The 21,349-nt window shown below is 37.0% G+C and overlaps 1 protein-coding gene across 7 annotated transcripts in view; it reads right to left on the bottom strand.

The window, feature by feature from the left end:
• ATP8A1 (ATPase phospholipid transporting 8A1) overlaps positions 1-21,349 on the bottom strand; it is a 274,837-nt gene that overhangs the window by 185,752 nt on the left and 67,736 nt on the right. For 3 of the 7 annotated variants that reach the window (XM_053577693.1, XM_053577687.1, XM_053577688.1), the window contains exons 6-9: positions 17,798-17,838; positions 11,354-11,427; positions 3,460-3,529; positions 1,951-2,078 (exon numbers count right to left, since the gene is read on the bottom strand). In XM_053577693.1, coding sequence (XP_053433668.1) covers positions 1,951-2,078; positions 3,460-3,529; positions 11,354-11,427; positions 17,798-17,838 — 313 coding nt within the window. Of the gene's footprint in view, positions 1-1,950; positions 2,079-3,459; positions 3,530-3,803; positions 3,850-6,250; positions 7,155-11,353; positions 11,428-17,797; positions 17,839-21,349 lie in introns of those variants that run through there. The other 4 variants (XM_053577692.1, XM_053577686.1, XM_053577689.1 and 1 more) reach the window with 3 other exon arrangements.

Raw genomic sequence — 21,349 nt, 5'->3', positions numbered from 1 at the left:
TTTGCTAGTTCCCCCTCTTTTTTCAACATCTTAATGTCAGAAAGTTTTAGGGCAGTCCTTGGACATTTTCATTTTTCTATCTATGCCCTGTATTCTCAGTGATTGCTACCAATTCTCTGGCTTCGGATATCTATGCCAACTACTCCCAAACGTATCTCATGAACCCAGACTTTCTATCTCCAACTTCTGATGTATATTCACTGCCTTTAGAAATCCAGAACTGAACTGCTCTGCCCACCCCCAAAACCCTCCATAGATTCCTGTTCCACTCAAAATAACATCCTCAATGGCCCACAGAGCCTTACATGGTGTGGTCCACTATGACCTTTTGGTCCTTCTTCTATTCCCCTCTTGCCTTCCTGATCACACCACTCCCACCACACTGGCCTCTCTAACATCCCACAGTGATCCAGACACGTTCCCACCCAAAGAACATGTAATAATTTTCACTGACAATCCCTTCTGTCTGGAATCCTCTCCCTCTATATATTCTTTTTTTCTCCTTGAGACAGAGTCTTACTCTGTTGCCTTGGGTAGAATATCCTGACATCATAGCTCATAGCAACCTCAAACTCTTGGGCTCAAGAGATCTTCCTGCCTCAACCTCCCAAGTAGCTGGGACTATAGGTACCTGCCACAACTCCCGGCTAGTTTTTCTATTTTTAGTAGAGACAGGGTCTTGCTCTTGCTCGGGCTGGTCTCAAACTCATGAGCTCAAGCAATCCACATACCTCGGCCCCCCAGAGTGCTAGCATTACTGGTGTGAGCCACTATGCCTGGCCCCTCCCTAAAGACTCACTTCCTCACTTTCTACTCATTGGTGCTCAAGTGTGACCTTTTCACAGAGGCTGACTGCAACCACTCTGCCTAGAAATGCTTCCCTTCCAATGAGTCCCAATCTCCCTTGCCCTGGGCTACTTTCTCCAAAGCATTTATCACTTTCTAACACAGTGTAAAATTCTCTTATCATTTTCTGTTTGCCCTTCTCTTACTGCAAGAAAAGTTAGCTCACAAGGTGTTAGGGTCTGAAGATTTGTGTCCTTCCAAAATCCATATGTTGAAACCTAATCCCCACTTGTGGTGATGTTAGGAGGTGGGCCCTTGGGAGGTGATTAGGTCAGGAAGGCTCCACTTTCAAGGATAGAATTCATGCCCTTATGAAAGAGGCCTCAGGGCCTCTGCCACGTGAAGGCATAAGACAGGTGCCATCTGAGAAGATAAAACCCTCACCAGACACAAAATCTGCTACTGCCTTGATCTTGAACTTCCTGGCCTGCGGAACTGTGAGCAAGGAATTTTTGTTATTCATATATTACCCAGTTTAAGATACTTTATTAGAGTGGCCTGAATGGACCAAGACTTAGGGGCAGAGATGGTTCTCTGCTTAGCTCACTGTGGTCTCCTTAATATCTTCCCTGGCTTACTAGGTTGAGGGAATGAGGGAAGAGGTAGGAAAAAGGAAAGAAGGGCAGGAACAAGGTTAAAAACAAAAGATGACTACAGTTGATAACATGACCTAGAAAAGAGCTCATGGAATTACCCAGAGCGGGAGACATGACCCAGCACAGGGAACCCTTGGGAGTGGAGTCGGAACTCCCCGAGTCATCAAGCGATCACAGGAAAGGCCCCAGGCCTTGAAAATCGGAGAATTAAGCATACAGGGCCAAAGAATAACCTATAAGTTATTTACCCACTAAACAATACGCCAGGAGCCTGGAATTTCCCAGAAAACATCCAACTGCCAGATTGGTAGAAACCCTGGGGAAATTTTCAGCGCTACCACATGAATAGGGTGAAGACCCAGTGTTTTCGCAAAAGGACTTGAGATGGGGGTTTTCGGTATTCAAACTTAGTGCACAAGAAAACAATATGTATCCATACTTGGAAGACACTCAGCAAACACAGGGACACAGTGGATTCTGTGTACTTATGAAGACCGATTTTACATACCCATGTCCATCAAGTCTTATGTTTCCAACAAAATCGTAGAGATGTCTGTTAGGACTCTCACACTCAATTCTGCCAGAAAGCCTCATCAGACTGTCAATGTCTTTGATATCTGAGGTTGCTGGTAAGCCCTGTTAGAAATTTTTAAATAAGCAAAGAGCATATTAAAGAAGTTGTCTTGGGGGAAGAGGAGGAATTCAGCCAGGTCTTAAGATCTAAGGGATCCCATTATTTTATAAGCAATTCTACCCTCATTCCACTATAAAATTTTCTCTCTGCCAAATCATAATTAAAGGATACCTTCCTCCCTGACGTGAGCATAGGTTTTTAGTATAAAAGTGGGGCAAGTTTCACAGAAGTTCCAAAATATATCTAACAGACTATAAGCTAGTCTGCAGATATATTTCAAAGCAAGTCCCCAAAGAACCATTTGCTTCCAAAAATAAGATTAATATTTAGCACTATACAGGCTGAGTTTGTTTTCTGTATCTAAAAAAAGGAGATAAAAAATGGATGGAATCTATGTCCAAGGAAAGTAATTTTTTTTTTTTTTTCTAATTCCCCTGAAAAGGGAACCTCCAAAATACGTCTTCCCTCTGGCCCATGAGAAGTGTCTGACACTGAGCATGAGCCCTCGTCCTTCTGAGTTCCGTGTCCAGGCTCTCGGTGATGACCTAGTTCCACTCAATCCCAATCTTCCCAATTTTCATCATTCACCAGGGACCTAAGGACATACATTTTTAAAGTCCCTTTTAAAACTTCAAAAAATTTGCAGTTGTTTTCTGCTAGGGATGGCATAAAAATAAATGTAGAAATATAAATTATTCTTCTAAGATGAATGAGAGTTTTAGATGAGTAATAGAATCTATGGCTTTTTTAAATATGGTAAAACGAAATAATTATTTGGGTCAGGTGAGCAGAGAAAAAAACAAATAAGCTAACACGTGAAATCACTTAGGACAACTACTATTATCTGAGTGTTAGCTATTAATTACATAAAATAATTTAAAATATTACAAACAGGGGCAGTGCCTATGGCTCAGTCGGTAAGGCGCCGGCCCCATATACCGAGGGTGGCAGGTTCAAACCCGGCCCGGGCCAAACTGCAACCAAAAAATAGCCGGGTGTTGTGGCGGGTGCCTGTAGTCCCAGCTGCTCGGGAGGCTGAGGCGAGAGAATCGCTAAAGCCCAGGAGTTGGAGGTTGCTGTGAGCTGTGTGAGGCCACGGCACTCTACCGAGGGCCATAAAGTGAGACTCTGTCTCTACAAAAAAAAAAAAAAAATATTACAAACAGGATCTATACAATGGGCCACGTTTCATCAGGCAAGTAAATCCAAGGCTTCCATAATAATTAACAACACCGGTTTATAAACATGTATCTCCTTAGTAGGGCAATGAGAAAATACTTGCCATTAGAAGTACTTCAAGTTGAGATAATAACTCTAAGAAAGAAGCTCTTAAGCCCATATAATAAAACAGCAGTGATTATGTAAACATGCACTAGCTCTTACCTGCCTAATTTTCAAGTTTGTTTCACCATCTAAGTTGGATGTTTCAATGTAGCACATGGCCTGGGGCTCACTGTTGTTCAGAGTTGAGAAGCACAAAGATTTAGTTGGGGAAGGAAAGCATAGTAATAACACCTTAATTAAATGCTCAGACTGTCTGAAGCCTTTCCTTCTAGGCAAGGTGGTAGTGCCCTAGCTTCTCGGTGATTTTCATTCTAACACAAGATGCTGGGAGCAGAACCCATGCGCGACAGCTCAGGGATCAGCTTTGCAGCCAGAAGAACCCACAAGCAATTTCCTGACAACAATCAGTCATGGTCTTCAAGGTAATGCAAATGGTTTGTCACATTTTATTGAAATTGTTCATCCATATAGATACAACACAGGCTGCATCTGAAATGTAAAGCAGTTTTGTGTCCCCATTTATCTTTTTTTTTTATTGTTGGGGATTCATTGAGTGTACAATTAGCCAGGTTACACTGATTGCATTTGTGAGGTAAAGTCCCTCTTGCAATCAGCTCCAATGTATCAACTGAAATTTCATGCTCATGGCTCACATGTAAATTGGGTAAGAATAGGGGTTGATTAGAAAATTCCAGATTGTCACTTCTATACACTGGATCTACTTTTTTTTTTTTTTTTTTTTTAGCTATGATGAATAGGATTATATGAACCATAATATTGAAATGTTAACGTTACTTTTTAAAACTATATGAACAAAAGTTACAAGGGAAGTGAATGTGTACTTTTCTCTCTCACATTTTCTGTTTCTTTTCTTATAGCAGCAAAAGCTAAAAGTAAAATCAGTTAATTTGGCCATATTGCTCCTTGAACTGAAAGATATACTTCATGGGAGACTATACAGCCCAACTGTATAATCTTATCCTCAACTCTAAGGAAAAGCTTTCTGAAATCAGTTTCATTAGCCCCTGGTTATATAATCAGCCTGCTTTACTAATATTATAGAAGCATGAATGTATCTCTGATAAACATGTGTATTTAAAGCTAGAAATCTGCAAGTAACAAACACCTGGAATGTCCTAATCAACTCCAATTTGTACATGTGCAAAACAGGCTGTTCTGAGTTTCAGAAATGGGCATTTTTCAGAAGTGGGCATTTAGCTTAATTTGGGGGCCTAAAGATTTACAAAATTTGCTTAAGCACATGGACATTCATCAAATATTTTACAGATTCATTTTTAAGTAACTTTGCAAGTTCTTTAGTTTACTTTATGGGCTTTCTTTTATAAAGGCTGCTACTTCCCCCCCCCCCAAGAAGTTGTTTGGTTTTTACATATTCATTCTTATCAATTATTCAAAACTTCATTTTTTAGTCACTATCATACTAATAATTTCCCTCTGGCCATTGCTCTAAGTTTATGATTTACTTATGCATACATTTGAAACAAATAGTTTATGAATTTATAAAACACATCTTCTGATAATATGGAAGCATGATGACAAAAAAAACGCTAAATGGCAGTGTTGATTCCATATTCTGGCAGTAAAATGCATTAGAATTTTGCTGTTCAATATACTTCTCTAAGGCCAGACTCATATCAAAATGAGAATAACATTCTACTTCTTTTTTATTTTTTTGATAAAGTAAAATTTTTCAAACTTTAAATGGTGAGGAAATTAGGAAGGTCATTTTTTTTCTTTTCTTTTTTTAATTTTTTGTTAATCAGGCCCAGGCAAGGTCAAACTCACCTCGCCTGGTGTACGGGGCTGGCATGCAAACCACCGAGCTATGGCAGCCAGCGTAGTAGGACGTTTAAATGGCTGACTTATATTTGAAGTGAAGCAAATAAAATAACACATTCAAATTCTGAACATTCTTTTTTTTTTTTTGTGGTTTTTGGCCGGGGCTGGGTTTGAACCTGCCACCTCTGGCATATGGGACCGGAGCCCTACTCCTTGAGCCACAGGCGCCAATTTCTGAGCATTCTTAATAATTACTTAAGACAGCTTTACTGAAGCAGCTCTTAGTGTTATGAAAGGCAGCAAGACGTCTCAGATAAGGAATCATGCTGGATCATAAATATTTCAGCAAAGTTTTGATGACATCCAGAACACAAACTAGTCAGAGAGGCGAAGCAGGCTTTTTGATTAGTAAGTGGAAAAATGAAACAAGATGCGTATCACAACACAGACACTCGTAGACAGCTGGAAGTTAGCACAACCACGTGCATTTTGTCACTAGTTACAAGTGGGCTAAAAACTGATCTGGAAGCATGCGGTACAAAATATACAACATCCAGCTTTGTGCAGGGGGTCCTCGGTAAACCCTACGTGAGCCCGAATTACAGTTGTCATCTTCAGAAGATTCTATAGAATGTATAGAAAGTTTAATACAGGAAAATGACAAATCTGTTTAAAATCTAGTGAATTTTCAATGACTTTCATGAAAAGCTTAACATTGTTCAAAATGACATCCTTGAGAGGTAATAAGTTAAGCCTTAGTATTTAGGCATGTTGTTCAATATGAATGTATATTAATGGTGCACAGGAAATTAAAATCTGCCTTTACTGGCGTGCCTCTTGGACTCCTATTGACAACAACAGGAGTTGAATCTTCCCAATTGAGGGAAAAACATCCAACAGAGTATTCACAAAACGCCTATAAAACATCTGCGAAATGTCCATCACCAAGAAGCATAAAAAGTTTGTGTTTTAAAGGAAAGTCTGTGTTTCTGTTTATGACACAGAACTCAGTTACGCTTGGGTGCAAATGCTCTCCGGCTTAGGGTGAGGACCCACATACACACGTCCTGTACAACTCAGCGGCTCTGACCTGGAGGACAGACTGATGAGATCTGCTGGGAGGTGCTCCCCATTGGTCACTTTCACTATTTCCCCTACTGCCACCTACACGACCCAGTTCAAAATAATAAAATGGGGAAAAAATGAATAACGGAGGAGAAAACAAACAAATGGACAAAAGAGACAGGAAGTTTGAAATTATTATAGAAAATAATACATGTTAATAAAAATGTCTAATGCCAATTTTTTCAAAACTTATTTTGATCAGGTCTGAAAGTATAAGAAAATATCTAATATTTAAGAATTACTTAATTGATTTTAAGCCTAATTTTTAATTTTCAAGGTGAAGATTTTCAAGTTTTAAAGTTTACTCATAAGCTTATCTTATTGAATCAAACAAAAGTGTATTATATACAGAGCTACTTTATCTTATGGATTTTCCTTTTTCAAATTCTTCAACTGCATGTCATACACTGTAGATCCATTATTATCCAAAAAAGGAAAGAATCATAGTTTTAGATTTTTCAAAAATGGAGTATACTAGACTTTTCCTCTCCCTCCCACATACACTAAAAACAAACAAACAAAAAAACTTGGTTAAAAATGCGTTTGTTAAACCTTTTCGAAGTCAATTGAAGAAATACCTTGTTAACTTCAGGGCAAAGTTGCAAAGACATGGACCTTACGAAGTCAGAAGATATAACTGCAGACTTTTGAGTTATTTAATAATTAAAAAAATCCAGGTGGGGTGGCGCCTGTGGCTCAAAGGATTAGGGCGCCAGCCCCATGTGCCAGTGGTGGCGGGTTCAAACCTGGCCCCGGCCCAAGCCCAAAACTGCAAAAAAAAAAATTCCAACTAATGCATTGTTAGGGGAAGGTAGGCCTTTGAATCCCAGAGAAAATTTTCAGAGAGGAAATGAAACAGACATTCTAAAAATGTGTTTGGACTTGAACTAATAGCTTACCCTATTTTATACTTTCTTTTTTTTTTTTTTTTTGGCCGGGGCTGGGTTTGAACCCGCCACCTCCAGCATATGGGACCGGCGCCCTACCCGCTGAGCCACAGGCGCCGCCCATTTTATACTTTCTTAACGTATACGTTTATGAGTTAATTATTAAAAGCTTAACTTTCAGTTTCTTAATTTCAAAATGAAAGCCAATGAAATACAATAACTTTCAACCACATTCATGCTTTAATTTCAAACTATTGCACAGAAGATGCAGTATGGTAATAATTAAAAAATATTGAAAGACAAAATAACTGGTTTATTCTTACTGCTAAATAGTGCTCACATATGGCTGAAAATCACCATACTTAATTTGGGACCGTTTCGGGATATTCTAACACTTATGTCATTAGTTAAAGTCATCATCTCTTTTCCTGTTAAGTGATGATTAAAAACTATTACTTCTTTGTTTCTTTGTCAAGTAGGCTCGGTTTGAACCCGCCACCCCAGATGCACAGGGCATCCGGTGCTTTAACCACTGAGCTACAGGCGCCCGGCTATTATTTCTTAAAGTTAATGTAGGTTCAAAAGAGCTAAGTAACACAAAAACCTTTTGAGAAAAAAAACAATTATCAGTAATAGGAAGGTAATATTCTGCTACTTGGATCAAAATAGAATAATGCTTATTTTGAATCCTACTAAATAACAAAATGCATTGACTCAGATAATTTTAAAGTATAATAATATGATTATATAATAATAATTTTTGAAGGGCGGCGCCTGTGGCTCAATGGAGTAGGGCGCCGGCCCCATATGCTGGAGGTGGTGGGTTCAAATCCAGCCCCGGCCAAAAACTGCAAAAAAAGAAAAAAAATAAATAATAATAAAAAATAATAATTTTTGAACAAAGTTAATTATTGTGGATACTATGTTAAGATATAGAAATTGTTTTGATCTACCAACATTGACAGCCACCAGCAAATGTTTTCAATGCTTAGGAAACAAATTCTATAAAAATTCTCTGAGAGCTTGCTGGGGAGTTTCTGGGACTGCACAGAGTTAGAGGACACGGATTTTGAAGTTTTTCAACTTAAACTTAAGTATAAATTCAGGGCAAGATAAGCCAATTATCTTAACATTTTTGAGCATATAACAATAATGTAATTCATGGTTCAACATACATGATTCTCTCCATGATAATGTCTCTAAGAGTTTAACCAGGAAAACATCAATGCTTTTTGTACATTGCTGGGACACTACTATCATTTTGAAATTTCTTATATAAATGCAATTGTTTGTCACTTGATGACAGGGATGTGCTCTGAGAATGACCGTATGACACGGTCTGGATGTCTGTCTCTTCCAAATCTCATGCTGAAGTTCAGTCTCCAGTGCTGGAGGTGGGAGGTGTTTGAGAAATGGGGGTGGATCACTCATGAACTGCTTGGTGCCCTCCTCCCAGTAATGAGTTCTTGCTTTTTTAGTTTTCTGTAGCAAGTGCTAGTTATTCAAAGGAGCCTGGTACGTCCTCCTCTCACTCTTTGCTCCTTTTCTCGCCATGTGACAAGCCTGCCCCTCCTTTGTCTTTGGCCTTGGCTGGAAGCTCCCTGAATCCCTCACCAGAGTAGGTCCTGGCGTAATGCTTCTTATACAGTTTGTAGACTGTGAGCCAAATAAACTTCTTTTCTTTATAAATTATAAGTCAATTATAATAATATAAATTATAAATATAATATAGTATAATATATAATATAATATAATAATAATATATAAATAATATATAATATAAAATATATTAATATAATGTATATTCCAAATATAATAATATAATAATTATATAGAGGTTCAGGTAGTTCCAAAACCTGAAACAGACTAACACGGGTTGTTAGCTGATTTTGTTGCTGGGTAAACATCATATAATACTCTACACTGGGCATCCTCAAACTGTGGCCCGTGGGCCACATGAAGTGGTGTGAATTGTATTTGTTCCCATTTTGTTTTTTACTTCAAAATAAGGTATGTGCAGTGTGCATAGGAATTTGTTCATACTTTTTTTGTTTAAACTATAGTCCGGCCCTCCAACGGTCTGAGAGACAGTGAATTGGCCCCCTGTTTAAAAAGTTTGAGGACGCCTGCTCTACACTAAACTAGATGGGATAGCCTCCTGCATACTTGGGCTATGTGGTATATGGACTTTGTTCTTGGGCTACAAATCTATATAGCATGTTACTGTACACTAAAGGCATAAGGAAATGTTAACACAATGAAGTACTTGTGCAATTGAAAGTTTCTGGCTTCATTGTGCTCTCACGGGATGACTTTCGGGTATGTGGTTCATCAATACCTGGAATGTCATTATGTGGCAGATGAACATGACATTCAGGCCAGTCGTCCGACACATTTATCAGACTTTTACCCAGCACACTGTTTAGTGCACACCAACTCCTGCCAGGAATTCTTTTTTTTTCACTTTTTTTTTTTTTTTATTGTTGGGGATTCATTGAGGGTACAATAAGCCAGGTTACACTGATTGCAATTGTTAGGTAAAGTCCCTCTTGCAATCATGTCTTGCCCCCATAAAGTGTGACACACACCAAGGCCCCACCCCCCCTCCCTCCATTCTTAAAGCTTATCAATTTAAACAAAAAGAAAAGTTGGAGATTATAAGTTGGCCATTAAATTCATCTTCTTCAGTGTAAAAGACGTGAAGTCAAGAGTGATTCATTCATCTGTTCAGAGTCACTAAGCTAGAATGAGGCTGGTTTCCCGCCTCCTGAGCAGAGTTCTCTCCAATACCTGCTCTTACCTAGAACCTAAGACGATGGCAACACATTTATCCTCAACTCTTTCTCAAAGGGCCAAGTCTGGATAGTTAGCATTTTAGAAACTTGCTCTGATAAAGTTATAAGCAAAGGAAACTCAGAAAAGAAACGTTGATTTTAAAACATTTATGTTGATTTTTTTGAAAACAAAAACCTACATGTATGGCACAAAAAAGATGCCAAATATAAATGAAAATATAACTACCTATAGTTACTGCAAATTCCTGTGGAGTCACTTCTATAAATATCTGGGTAACTCTTGATTTTTTTGGGGCGTGGGGAAGAGTCCTACTCGGTTGCCAGGCTACAGTGCCTTGGCCTCAGTCTAGCTCACAGAAACCTTAAACTCTTGGGTTCAAGCAATCCTCCTGCCTCAGCCTCCCAAGTTCAGTGAGACTACAGATCCCTGCTACAATGCCCTGCTAATTTTTCAATGTTTAGTGGATATGGCATTTCACTCTTGAACAAGCTGGTCTCAAACTCCTGAGCTCAAAGGATCTTCCCTCCCCGGCCTTCCAGAGTGCTAGGATTACAGGAGTGAGCCCTTGAGCCCAGCCAGAATAACTCTTGTCTGCTCAATTACGTTTCACGAACTTGTCATGAATCCAATCACTTTAAATAATGACCTGATTAAATAGGTTTTGAAAAAAGGACACTGTCCTTATTTATATGTGGATTTTACAAATAAAACTGTCCAAGGAAATGATGATAAACAACCTCTAAAATATTAAAAACATTTCACTTTAATTTATGTTCAGACTAGTTTTATAGTTTTTAAACCTAAAAACATTTGAAAGTCACATTCTTTAAAGGGTAACAGCGCCATATGTTCTGAATACTAATTCACAAGGATCTTAGATATGAGTAAAACAAAAATCTAAATTAAGTAACAACTTAAAGATCAAAGTGAAAAGTATGGCATTTCAAAAGATAGAATGACAAAAAAAGAATTCAACCTTTCTTTTTGGGTACCATTTTACTATAATGATTGAGAAACTTTGCAAGGATTTGTGATAAACATGAGTGAAAGATAAAGTTGATAGAACCCAATCAAAGTATTTATATAAAATAAATGACAGGAAATCTTCAAAGAGTTAGTGGTCCACACAAAAGGATCTGGATATATCCAGGGGCAGAGTAGACTCGTAAGTGTAACTGTTGAATGATAAAGTATAGTATCTGTCACTGATTCTATATGGCTAACATGAAAGAGCCTTCTAAGTCCAATCAATGTTTTAAATGTTTAAATAAAAATTAAAGAGGTTTAAAATTCTTCGTTTATTCCTTATTTCCTTGGAGAAATCAGTCAATGCAGGGTAGAGAAACCGTCCTCTACACTGTTTGAGCGTCAGCAGGTATCTCTACCTTGATGAGAGAAGTACAGTGTCAGCGGGTATATACTCTTTGCCTTTTATTATAACTATATCTCCAACATTTACCTGAAAGAAAACTGGGAATTGGTTAATTGTCTGCATTGAAATATAGTTACAAATATACAACCGATTGCATTAAAGCATAGAATACAGTCAAAATGGTTATTGGCAAATAAGAACCACTTATCTTCACAAAACTGAACAAAATTAGGAAACGCAGCCAGGATGGTGGTGCAGCCGTTTAAAAAATGAACATTGCATTTTTGCTTTATAAGCTATTTAGCTTAATAATTTATCTGCTTAATTGACATCTCCACTTCTCATAGTCTCTCTTTGACACAAAAGTAAAAAGGAGGAATTTACCAGTAACTATTTAAGGAATTTCTTTCTTTCTTTTTTTTTTGTAGAGACAGAGTCTCACTTTATGGCCCTCGGTAGAGTGCCGTGGCGTCACACAGCTCACAGCAACCTCCAGCTCTTGGGCTTATGTGATTCTCTTGCCTCAGCCTCCTGAGTAGCTAGGTCTACAGGCGCCCACCACAACGCCCGGCTATTTTTTTGTTGCAGTTTGGCCGGGGCTGGGTTTGAACCCGCCACCCTCGGCATATGGGGCCGGCGCCCTACTCACTGAGCTACAGGCGCCGCCTTAAGGAATTTCTTAATGCAATTCAGTTTCTCAGTACAACTGGAGAACAATTACATATCTGATCATTATTCCTTACATGACCCTTGTGAAATAAGTATTAAAGTTCATAGTTTAGGGAGGAAGAAAGTGAGTCTGAGATGAAGTTATTTGCTCATGAGCAGAGCCACATCAGACTGTCTGCAAAGCTTGATTTTGTCTGAGTAAATTTAGTGGAACAATTGCAGCATTTTAAACTAACAGTAAACAGCTTCATCACTTTATTTTATTACCTATTAGGATTTTTATAAGCATGACATGAAGACAAATTTCCAAATATACCATGGCCAGAAACTGTTAGAAGTAATATAAGTGACAGGTTGTCAACAGCTTTTGGCAAAAGTACATCTTTGACTAAGTAACAACTTGGCTTAAACGTACTAACTAAGTTACAGTCACAGCTACTCCCATTATATCATGGAAGGTCTTAGAAGATAAATTAACCTAAAAATAAGTTTCAGTACTTAATAGATAGAAGAAAAGCCTTTTTAAATGAAAGCCTTTTTGTTCTTCTCTTTCCCTACTTTTCCTTGAATGCTAAAATAACACGACGGGGGTTAAGGAGAGAATAATGCTCTTGGTGGGAATCATAATAAAATAAATATTGTAGAGATAGCCTATTGTGTTCTATTTTATACACTGGGAAGAACAAGTTAGTGGGGGACGGGTGACTTCTCATCTATGTGTGGTTTCTTCCTCAGGGTGGGGAATCACTGGATACCTTGATTTGAAGATTTATTTGGCTGAAATCTGAAATTTAGACTGAGACTGACAGATTATCAGGGGCCTTGCACTCAAACTGCCTTAAAATGATGTGACAGTCCATCCTGTGATAGTGATATGACTGACAGTAATATAATCAAACATAAATTCTCTTAATCACAGCACTTACAGATCACACGACCTAGGTTACCCCTTAACTGTTCCAGCACCTCCTGTGTGCTTATGCCTCCTCTCCAGTTAAACTGTTGGTTTCATAAAATCAGCATCACATCTGTTTACATTATAGGGTCAGAGTCTAACAGACTTTAAAATGTCCCTGATTGATTGCACTGCTTCCTAACATCTTTATTCACTGTAAGACAAAAGAAGGGCTTGCGATTATTAAACTCAATGACATATTAACAGTTTACATGGAATGTTGTAGTTACCCCAGTGGCATGGGAGGATAGAGCTCTTACTAAATGCTGAAGGTCTTACTAAAGAATGCTACATTAATGCATGCTAAAGTTCACTACTGTGAGGAAAGCAGGGATCAAATTTAGATCAATTTCTCAAAAGACATCCAAGCACCTCTCTCGGGGGTTCTGAGCTTCTAACACGGTGTCCCCTTTCTATCCTGGCATGTGCATAAGACTAAACAGAAGAAAACGTCAAAATGCTTTGACGGCGTCTTCTAATTCGAGGAACATCATGCCACAGCGTTTTAGTCTCCAAAATATTTAGGCCTTTCGGTCCACTACCTTGAGCCTCGTCATGACCCTGACATTAGCAACTATGATTAAGGATTATACAAAAGAGTAAGATTATTGAACTGTAATAGAATGAATTAAAAATCCAACTATTTTGGCCCAATTCTAGGTCCCAGTATATTTACACAATATTTTTACTAAGGGATTTTTAGAGATGCAAAATATAAACTCAAATAAATACATTTTGTGATAGAAACTTCAGGTACGGAAGCAACTTCACACAGGAACGTGTTTGCTTGCATGCAGCCCACCAGGCCGGACTTCTCTGCTGGGCCAGAGACATCGCTGATTCCAAGATCCTCTGTCTAAATTCACCACCTGCACATTTCTAAAAACCTGTGACCATTTCTGCTGCATGTGAAGCCAGCTGCTTACCTCTCAAGAAGGTAGGGCTTTGTAATTGTAATACTTTGAAAACTAGATACTTGCGACTTAACCTCTTACAACAGGAAAAAGACTTCAGGGCAATAACCAGAGAGAAGAACTATCAATGTTTGTGAATGACTGGAGGTATGGCGGGCAATTCTGCAGGTCCTCTGAGGCCCATTTAAAAGCAACCACAGTAGCCACACGTTGAGAAATGGAGACAAAGGGAGAACTCTGAAGTAAAGGCCATTTGCTCTGAAGTCTATCATCTTTCCCTGGGAGATGGAGATGACACTCATGGTTTTGGTTTATTGATTTCCTTTTTGGTTGTACAAAATATTATATAAGCCAAAGAAAAGGTTGGCTACCCCAACAAGCACGGCAGCGTTGGTGGCTGTCCACTCGTTCAGCAGCCATTTTATACAGCTGACGTCTCAGGGTGCACAGTCCTGTTCTTTTCACCTCTCCCTCTATTTCATGACTTGGGGACCTTTAAATGTCTCACTTGCTGCTGTGAGCTCACCGCCTGACATATTCACTTGATAAATAGTTATTGAATGATGAGTATAATTTTGTTCTGTTGCCACAGCATGTGAAATTACAGCTTTTACTTGTCACAAAATACACAAGAGTGGGGAATGCTAAAACTTACTTATAAAATGCTTTCCCAATTGTTATGTATTCAATTTTTCACTATTATAAATAATACAGCAGTAAAACATGTTTTATACATGTAGAAATTTTCTTGGGATAAATTTCCAGAATCCCCTTTTTATGGTTCTCAATATGAACAAACTATGAATCCACAATAGTATATGAATGAAATACTTCATAAAAATAAAAATTCTGAAATACAGTTAAGTTTTTTTTTTTTTAATAGATAGCAGATAAGACTTCAAGGCAGTTTAAATTTGCAACTTTTATTATTTGATTGACCTCTACACTGAGTCTGGTTGATTATTATATTTCTTAGTATTATCAATTTTTATTGCCTATTTATATAACAATGACCTAAATCTTTTGTCATATTTGGTACAAATATTTTTACATGTCCTGTCTACTTATTCATGTTAGTTTTTGTTCATTAGTTTTAAAATTTACATAATCAAAATCTATAGACCTTGAGATATTGCTATTCTCTAAATATTTATTAAAGTCTTTATTCTATTTGCATATTTTCCAAAAGCAATTTTTAAATATTTAACTTTCAGACAGTTGGAATTTATTTTTGCGCAAGCTGTAAATTAGTCATAAACTAAATATTCAAGTATTATTTCTTGAAATTGTAATCTGTGACTGCAGTATGATTAAGTAAATCCTTTTACCCATTTGTTTGACCTATTCTATCAAATATTAATTTGCTTTTATTTCAGGGCACTATAGTCTATTCCATACTATTCCAGCATATCCCATGCTATTCTATTTATCAATGTTTATTTCTGCAACTCCTCTATCCTATTTTATTAACTTTTGGTTTCCATTTTACTTATAGTTAATCCTTGTATACTGTTCTTCATTTTCCTAAAGTATTCTTCTTATTCTTTACAATTTATTTTTGACAATCAGATTAATAACTTAGTTCATTCTTTTTTTATTTTTATGTTTTTAAATCTTTTGGTACTAAATCATAACTGTGTACATTGATGTATTACGGGGTACAGTGTTCTGATTTGATATACAATGTGTGAAGAAAAACCCAATGATGTCCCTGGGATTATGTTACATTAATAATTTGAAATAATGTTTCATCTTTTCATTTTCCAGGAATATGATATATTTGTACATTTATGTGAATCTTTAACACCTAAAGTACTTTATTCGTAAAGGATATACACATATTTTAAGTTTATTTGTAAACATCCTACATATCACTGGGGATGAGACTTCTTTTTTCTTTCTTTGTTTTTTTTGAGACAGAGTCTCACTATGTCACCCTTGGTAAAGTGCTGTGGCGTCCCAGCCCACAGCAATCTCCAACTCTTGGACTCAAGCAATTCTCTTGCCTCAGGGACTACAGATGCCTGCCACAATGCCCAGCTATTTTTTTTGTTGCAGTTGTTTAGCTGGCCAGGGCTGGGTTCAAACTCGTTACCGTTGGTGTACGTAGCTGGTACTGTAACCACTTTGCTAACGGCACCAAGCCAAGATAAGACTTCTTTTTCATTTTATTTTATAACTTCATATTGTCAACATAAGAATGCTAATTTTGAATATTTATCATGAATTCAGCACTTAACATGTATGTTTATTAATTCTAATTAATTATCTAATTCTAATTATGAAAAAACTTCAGCTCTTCTGGCTGAATGACTTCTGACAACACTTTAAATTCTATCCCTCTCTCTCTCAAAATGGGATGCCCGGATTTGGAGTGGCAATGATCTCCAAAGACAACTGAAGACCCTATCATTATGGGAAAGCAAGGCTGGTGATTCAATTTTTGTTGGTCAAAAATAAAAAGAAAAGTAAGAGTTATAATAATCCAAGTAGGTTAGCACAATTTTGAAATAATGGTTATAAGGAAAATAAGACTTTTAAAGGTTAATTTTAGAGCGAAGAAGTTGGTTATCTCCTGACATAATTTATAACTGTTTATTTTCTGAGCAAGCAGGCTAGCTAAGAAGGAAAGAAACTGATCTATAAATGTGTGGGGATGTGCACTCATGTCAACCACACTGACAAGTTAAAAAAGAATCTATAATAAAATTCAATTCATCATCCTTAATTATATGCTCCCTATTATTTCTCTAACCTGTTTCAATCCATAGTGCCAGACAAGAACATAAAAAAACTTATTTTGAAAATGTTTTTAGTTTTGTTTTATATTTTGCTCTTTTGAAAAGAGATGCCCAGCACACAAATGAAGAAAGCACAATCTCGGTTGTTTCCCCTTTTTGCTCTTATGTCAAAGATTAAAGTATAGGGAAGGGTATGTTTTCAACGATCTAGAAGAGGAGATGTCAGTTTCTATTCTAGCTGCCGATTTAAAATCAACCACAAACACAATTGATTTTTGATTCAGAGATACAAGGTATGTCTTGTAGGAATATAAGGTGACCATGAATGTCACTGCGTAGAATCAAGAGCACAGGCTGACACTGGCTGGGGAGCACTGAAAGCAAACACACTGGGCGTTATACCTCTATTGTCCTAACAAGATACTGCCCTGTGAAATACACCTCTAGTGTCCTGGCATCCCAGGAAACAAGGTCCCCTGGGTAGAGCAGCCTGGCCTCCAAAAAGCCTTTTACCAAGTTAAAAAAGTTATTTCTGAAGGACTAGAGTTTAAATCTCCTTCCAGAACTAAGGGAGAACTAATAGCAATTGCTTACCTTTTGAAAGTGAGCTCTGAAAAGACTGAACAGTTGAACCATGTTTGTTAAATTATGACTCAGCTCAACTCACTGCCATGTTCGAGCTCCCACGTGCAAATTAACCTCTGATGGTATATAACTGACTTCTAGTTCATTAGAAGATGATGATTAATTTGCAAGACTTTTGTTTGAAGGGAATCAGCAGTATGCAAATATGACTCAACATATGAATTGGAGGTAAAATATACAAAAGTAAAATGTGAGAACTCAAACTTTTAGTTTTACTTGGACGGTAGATGATTAAAGTAAAAAATTATAACATAAAACAGTTCATGGTTAAATAAAATCTATGAAAACAGTACTCAAAATATACTAAGAAAGAAATAAAAGTTCTAGATATTTTGCAAAATAATTAAATTTCTAAAATGTTGCTGAATTATTAAATGACTGTGACTAATGGAAGACTCCATGTGTCTGCATTACTAAATAGCTTTCATATTAGTGGAATTTGGACATTTGCTTATATTATAAACAAAAATTACATCTACTAGAGAACATGACTGCATTTTTTCTCCTGGAATGAAATAAAAATCGATGCATACCTTTTCCCAGTGAACAATTTCCCAAGCACCATTTCTCAAAACTGGAAAGAAAAAAGGTGACATTTTAAACAACATTTTAAAACTAAATATGAAAAAGTCATTTCTGATGAAATGATCATTTTAAATGAACAACTTCAAATTAAAAAAACTAGTCGCAACGTTTACAGGTTCAAAACCTAATTATGATAGCAAGAATATATAAAATTTCACAAAATATTAGAAAGAATCACTGTCAGCTGACACAGTTACACATCACTAACAGGGCAGACTCTGGGGTTACCAAGGGCCTTTGCAGTACATAGAGGAATGACTGGGCCCACCTGGAGGACAAAGGCACAAAAATGATGTGGAAAAAGACATGACAGGCTTAAAAACATTGCCCAGGCCACTCTACAGTAGCAATGTCTAAAATACAAGAAGAGTCACAAGCATGGAAGTAATATTTTTCTATTGGGTTAGTAAAAATTAAACGCGATAAGCCAACAGGTAAAGAATCTATTGTTTAGGTTTATAATAATGAACAAAACCCTACATTTTCTCTCTTTGGATACTGAAGAAAAGTGAACATTTGTTAAATTATGACTAGAGAGGTAGCTATTTCTTAGTGTCTCACTGCTGGTTAACAACAGTAAAGTTACAAGGGGCACTCCCCACCACTGGGTGTCTGTGGCATAATCCTGAATACGCCAATGGATGCTAAAAAATAAAACAGGCCCAGGGAATAACACGAGGTAGACAGCATAGGCTTGGTACTTTGAAAAGACATACATCAAGACCTCAGGGAATAACGTGAGGTAGACAGCATAGTCTTGGTACTTTGAAAAGACATACATTAAGACCTATCAACGAATAATTCAGACAGTATTTCTATGAGGGCAAAATTCATAATTTGCTTTAACATTATATTCCTTGGAAATGACATAGTACCAGGTGCCAAGCAGCAAATCAGTAAATATTTGCAAGATGAATAATTTACAGGCAAAAGAAAAGTTTCTTTTAATGTTAGAAAAGAAGAAGCCTGAAGCCTCTGAAAAAAGTCACTATAATAATAATTCCCCAGTTGTTAATAGCAAATCTAATATTAATTACTAGTAAGTCTTATAACAAGCGTGGTAAAGTATTTTTATAACAAGCATTGTAAATTATTTTAAGCTAAGTAATATAATATTTTTGTGTTTCAAAATTCCCTGAACCCAAGGGTTGCAGCTTATTCATTTATTTCTTATATTTTGCAGTGCTCCCAGCACACAGGACACTCAAATGAAGAAAAGTGAAAGAGGTTACTATTAAATTATGATAGCTATTTGTCTGCAAAACAAATGAGTAAATACAAGAATGAATGAATAACGTACCACATATTTTGGTGAATCAATTTCATTAATTTGAAAAATAATCAAGTTGAAGAGCTAAAACTAAAGTATTTCCAGTACACTATCCCTATGTGAATAAATTCAAGTCCCAATTTTTATAGCACTCAAACAGGGGCCAAGAGTTCGCTACATAGCATCTAAAATGGTCATTGATGAAAATGTATCGAACTGTTTATAAAACCAGTGTATGGTGCCCCATGATCGCATTACTGTACACAGCTATGATCTAATACTAATAAAAAAAGAAAGAAAACCTGCAAAATAAATGAATAAATAAAAGGACATCAGGAAAAAAAATAAATAAAATGGTCATTGTATCCAAATACCCAGAACTCCAAACCTCTAATGCCTGCAGAGTTCACCCAAACTGATCCGAGGAGTAACTCACCTCCTCCATGTGGCTCAGGGAGTGGTGGGGGGGAAGCGTAGGATTCAGAGTAAAAAAGCTTCTGGTAAGAAGCTACCAGAGGTGCTGTCTCTCAGGGCCCAGTGGTATGGCTATCAAACTCAGCTGCTATGAAGAATAAAGAATTAATAAGAGCTTTCTCCCCTTTATTTATTAACAAAGAGAGCTGACAGAGCACCGTTCAAATCAACTGTGCCCAAGATTAACTGAAACTGAATGACTGGGCTGTAAATCTGCATGAGTTTGAATGAGAAAAAATTGTTCCATAGTATCTAGAGCTCTATATTGTCATTTCCTTCTGATCCTGACTCATATCAGTGAAGACTCTCCCAATTGCAATACTTTTTTTTTCAATGTCCAGTATTTCTAAAATTAAGAGATTTGGCATGAAAATTAAGACTTCAGGGTAGATGGGTGGGGTACGTTCAGGGGATTGGTTGTACAGCACATGACTACAGTTAATACTATTATGCTGTATACTTAAAATTACTGAGAGTAGATCTTAGTGATTCTTACTACAAAAAATGATGCAGAGAGGTGGTGATGGATTTGTTAATTAGCTTGATCTAATCATTTCACGACGTACACATATATCAAAACCTGATGTTTTGTATCATAAATATATACAGCGTTGCCAAAAAATGACATCAATGACGATAATAAAAAAGAAAACTGTGAGCAAAGAAAAAGAGAGAGAAAAAGAAAAATGAAGACTTTAGTCTTATCTGAATAGTATAAAAGGTTGTCCCCTGGGAGTTTAACTGCTGCACTGGGACTTGTGGCTGGGAAAACGGTGGCCACCGCCCCTCCGGGGCTCACCAGCTGGCCTCCACACTTGCAGCGGTTTCCGGCTTTCTATACCCAGTGTGTTCCCATTGTGTGTAGGGTGCCTGCCCGGCTCACATTCATGTGGTTTCCTTTTTTCAATTAAACGATAACTAACAACGAAATTAACAGTTCTTGTCATTCTTTTCAATGACCTTTGAGAATTATAAACACCTGTGTATCCATTGCTCAGCACAAGATACAGAACTCCAGAAACATCCCTTATGTTCCTCTGCAATCCATCCCTCCAGCCCCCAGAGGCAAATATAAATTCATCCCCACAGTGTGGCCTGGCACTTCATATGAGTATACACGGAATCATACCACATATGTGCACTTTTGTATTGAGCTTGCGTTCTGTTTAGGAAATTTTTCTTTCCCCCTTCAAATCGACACAGCACTATGATGGGTTGATTTCCAAACTCTGCATTTATTCTATTCATCAATTTGTGTGTCTTCCCACCGTTACAAATCATATCGATTTTGCAACTTCATGGCAAGTCTTGGAATTAGGAGGTAGTTCTCGAACTTCGTTCGGTTATTCTAAGTTTTCGTATTTCCATATAAAGTTTAGAGTCAAGCTATCAATTCTTACAATAAAATTAAACTCTTAGAATTTGATTTGGGTCTCAAATCTTTTAAACTCATGAACAAGCAATATCTTTCCATTTATTTACATATCCATTAATTTTTCTCAAGCATGTTTTGTTTGCAGTGAGTGGGTCTTTCATTAGATTTATTTCTTGATATTTGATGTTTTTTCTTACTATTACAAGTGGTATCTTCTATTTCATTCTTCTTTTTTTTTTTTTTATTGTTGGGGACTCATTGAGGGTACAATAAGCCAGTTACACTGATTGCAATTGTTAGGTAAAGTCCCTCTTGCAATCATGTCTCTATTTCATTTACAATCAGTCATTGGTGATATATAGAAATGCATTAAACTTTTTT

The sequence above is a fragment of the Nycticebus coucang genome, chromosome 23 (assembly GCF_027406575.1).
Source record: "Nycticebus coucang isolate mNycCou1 chromosome 23, mNycCou1.pri, whole genome shotgun sequence".
Lineage (NCBI taxonomy): Eukaryota > Metazoa > Chordata > Mammalia > Primates > Lorisidae > Nycticebus > Nycticebus coucang.
Note: the sequence above shows the minus strand (reverse complement) of the source record. Positions and strands in the feature narration are given on the sequence as shown.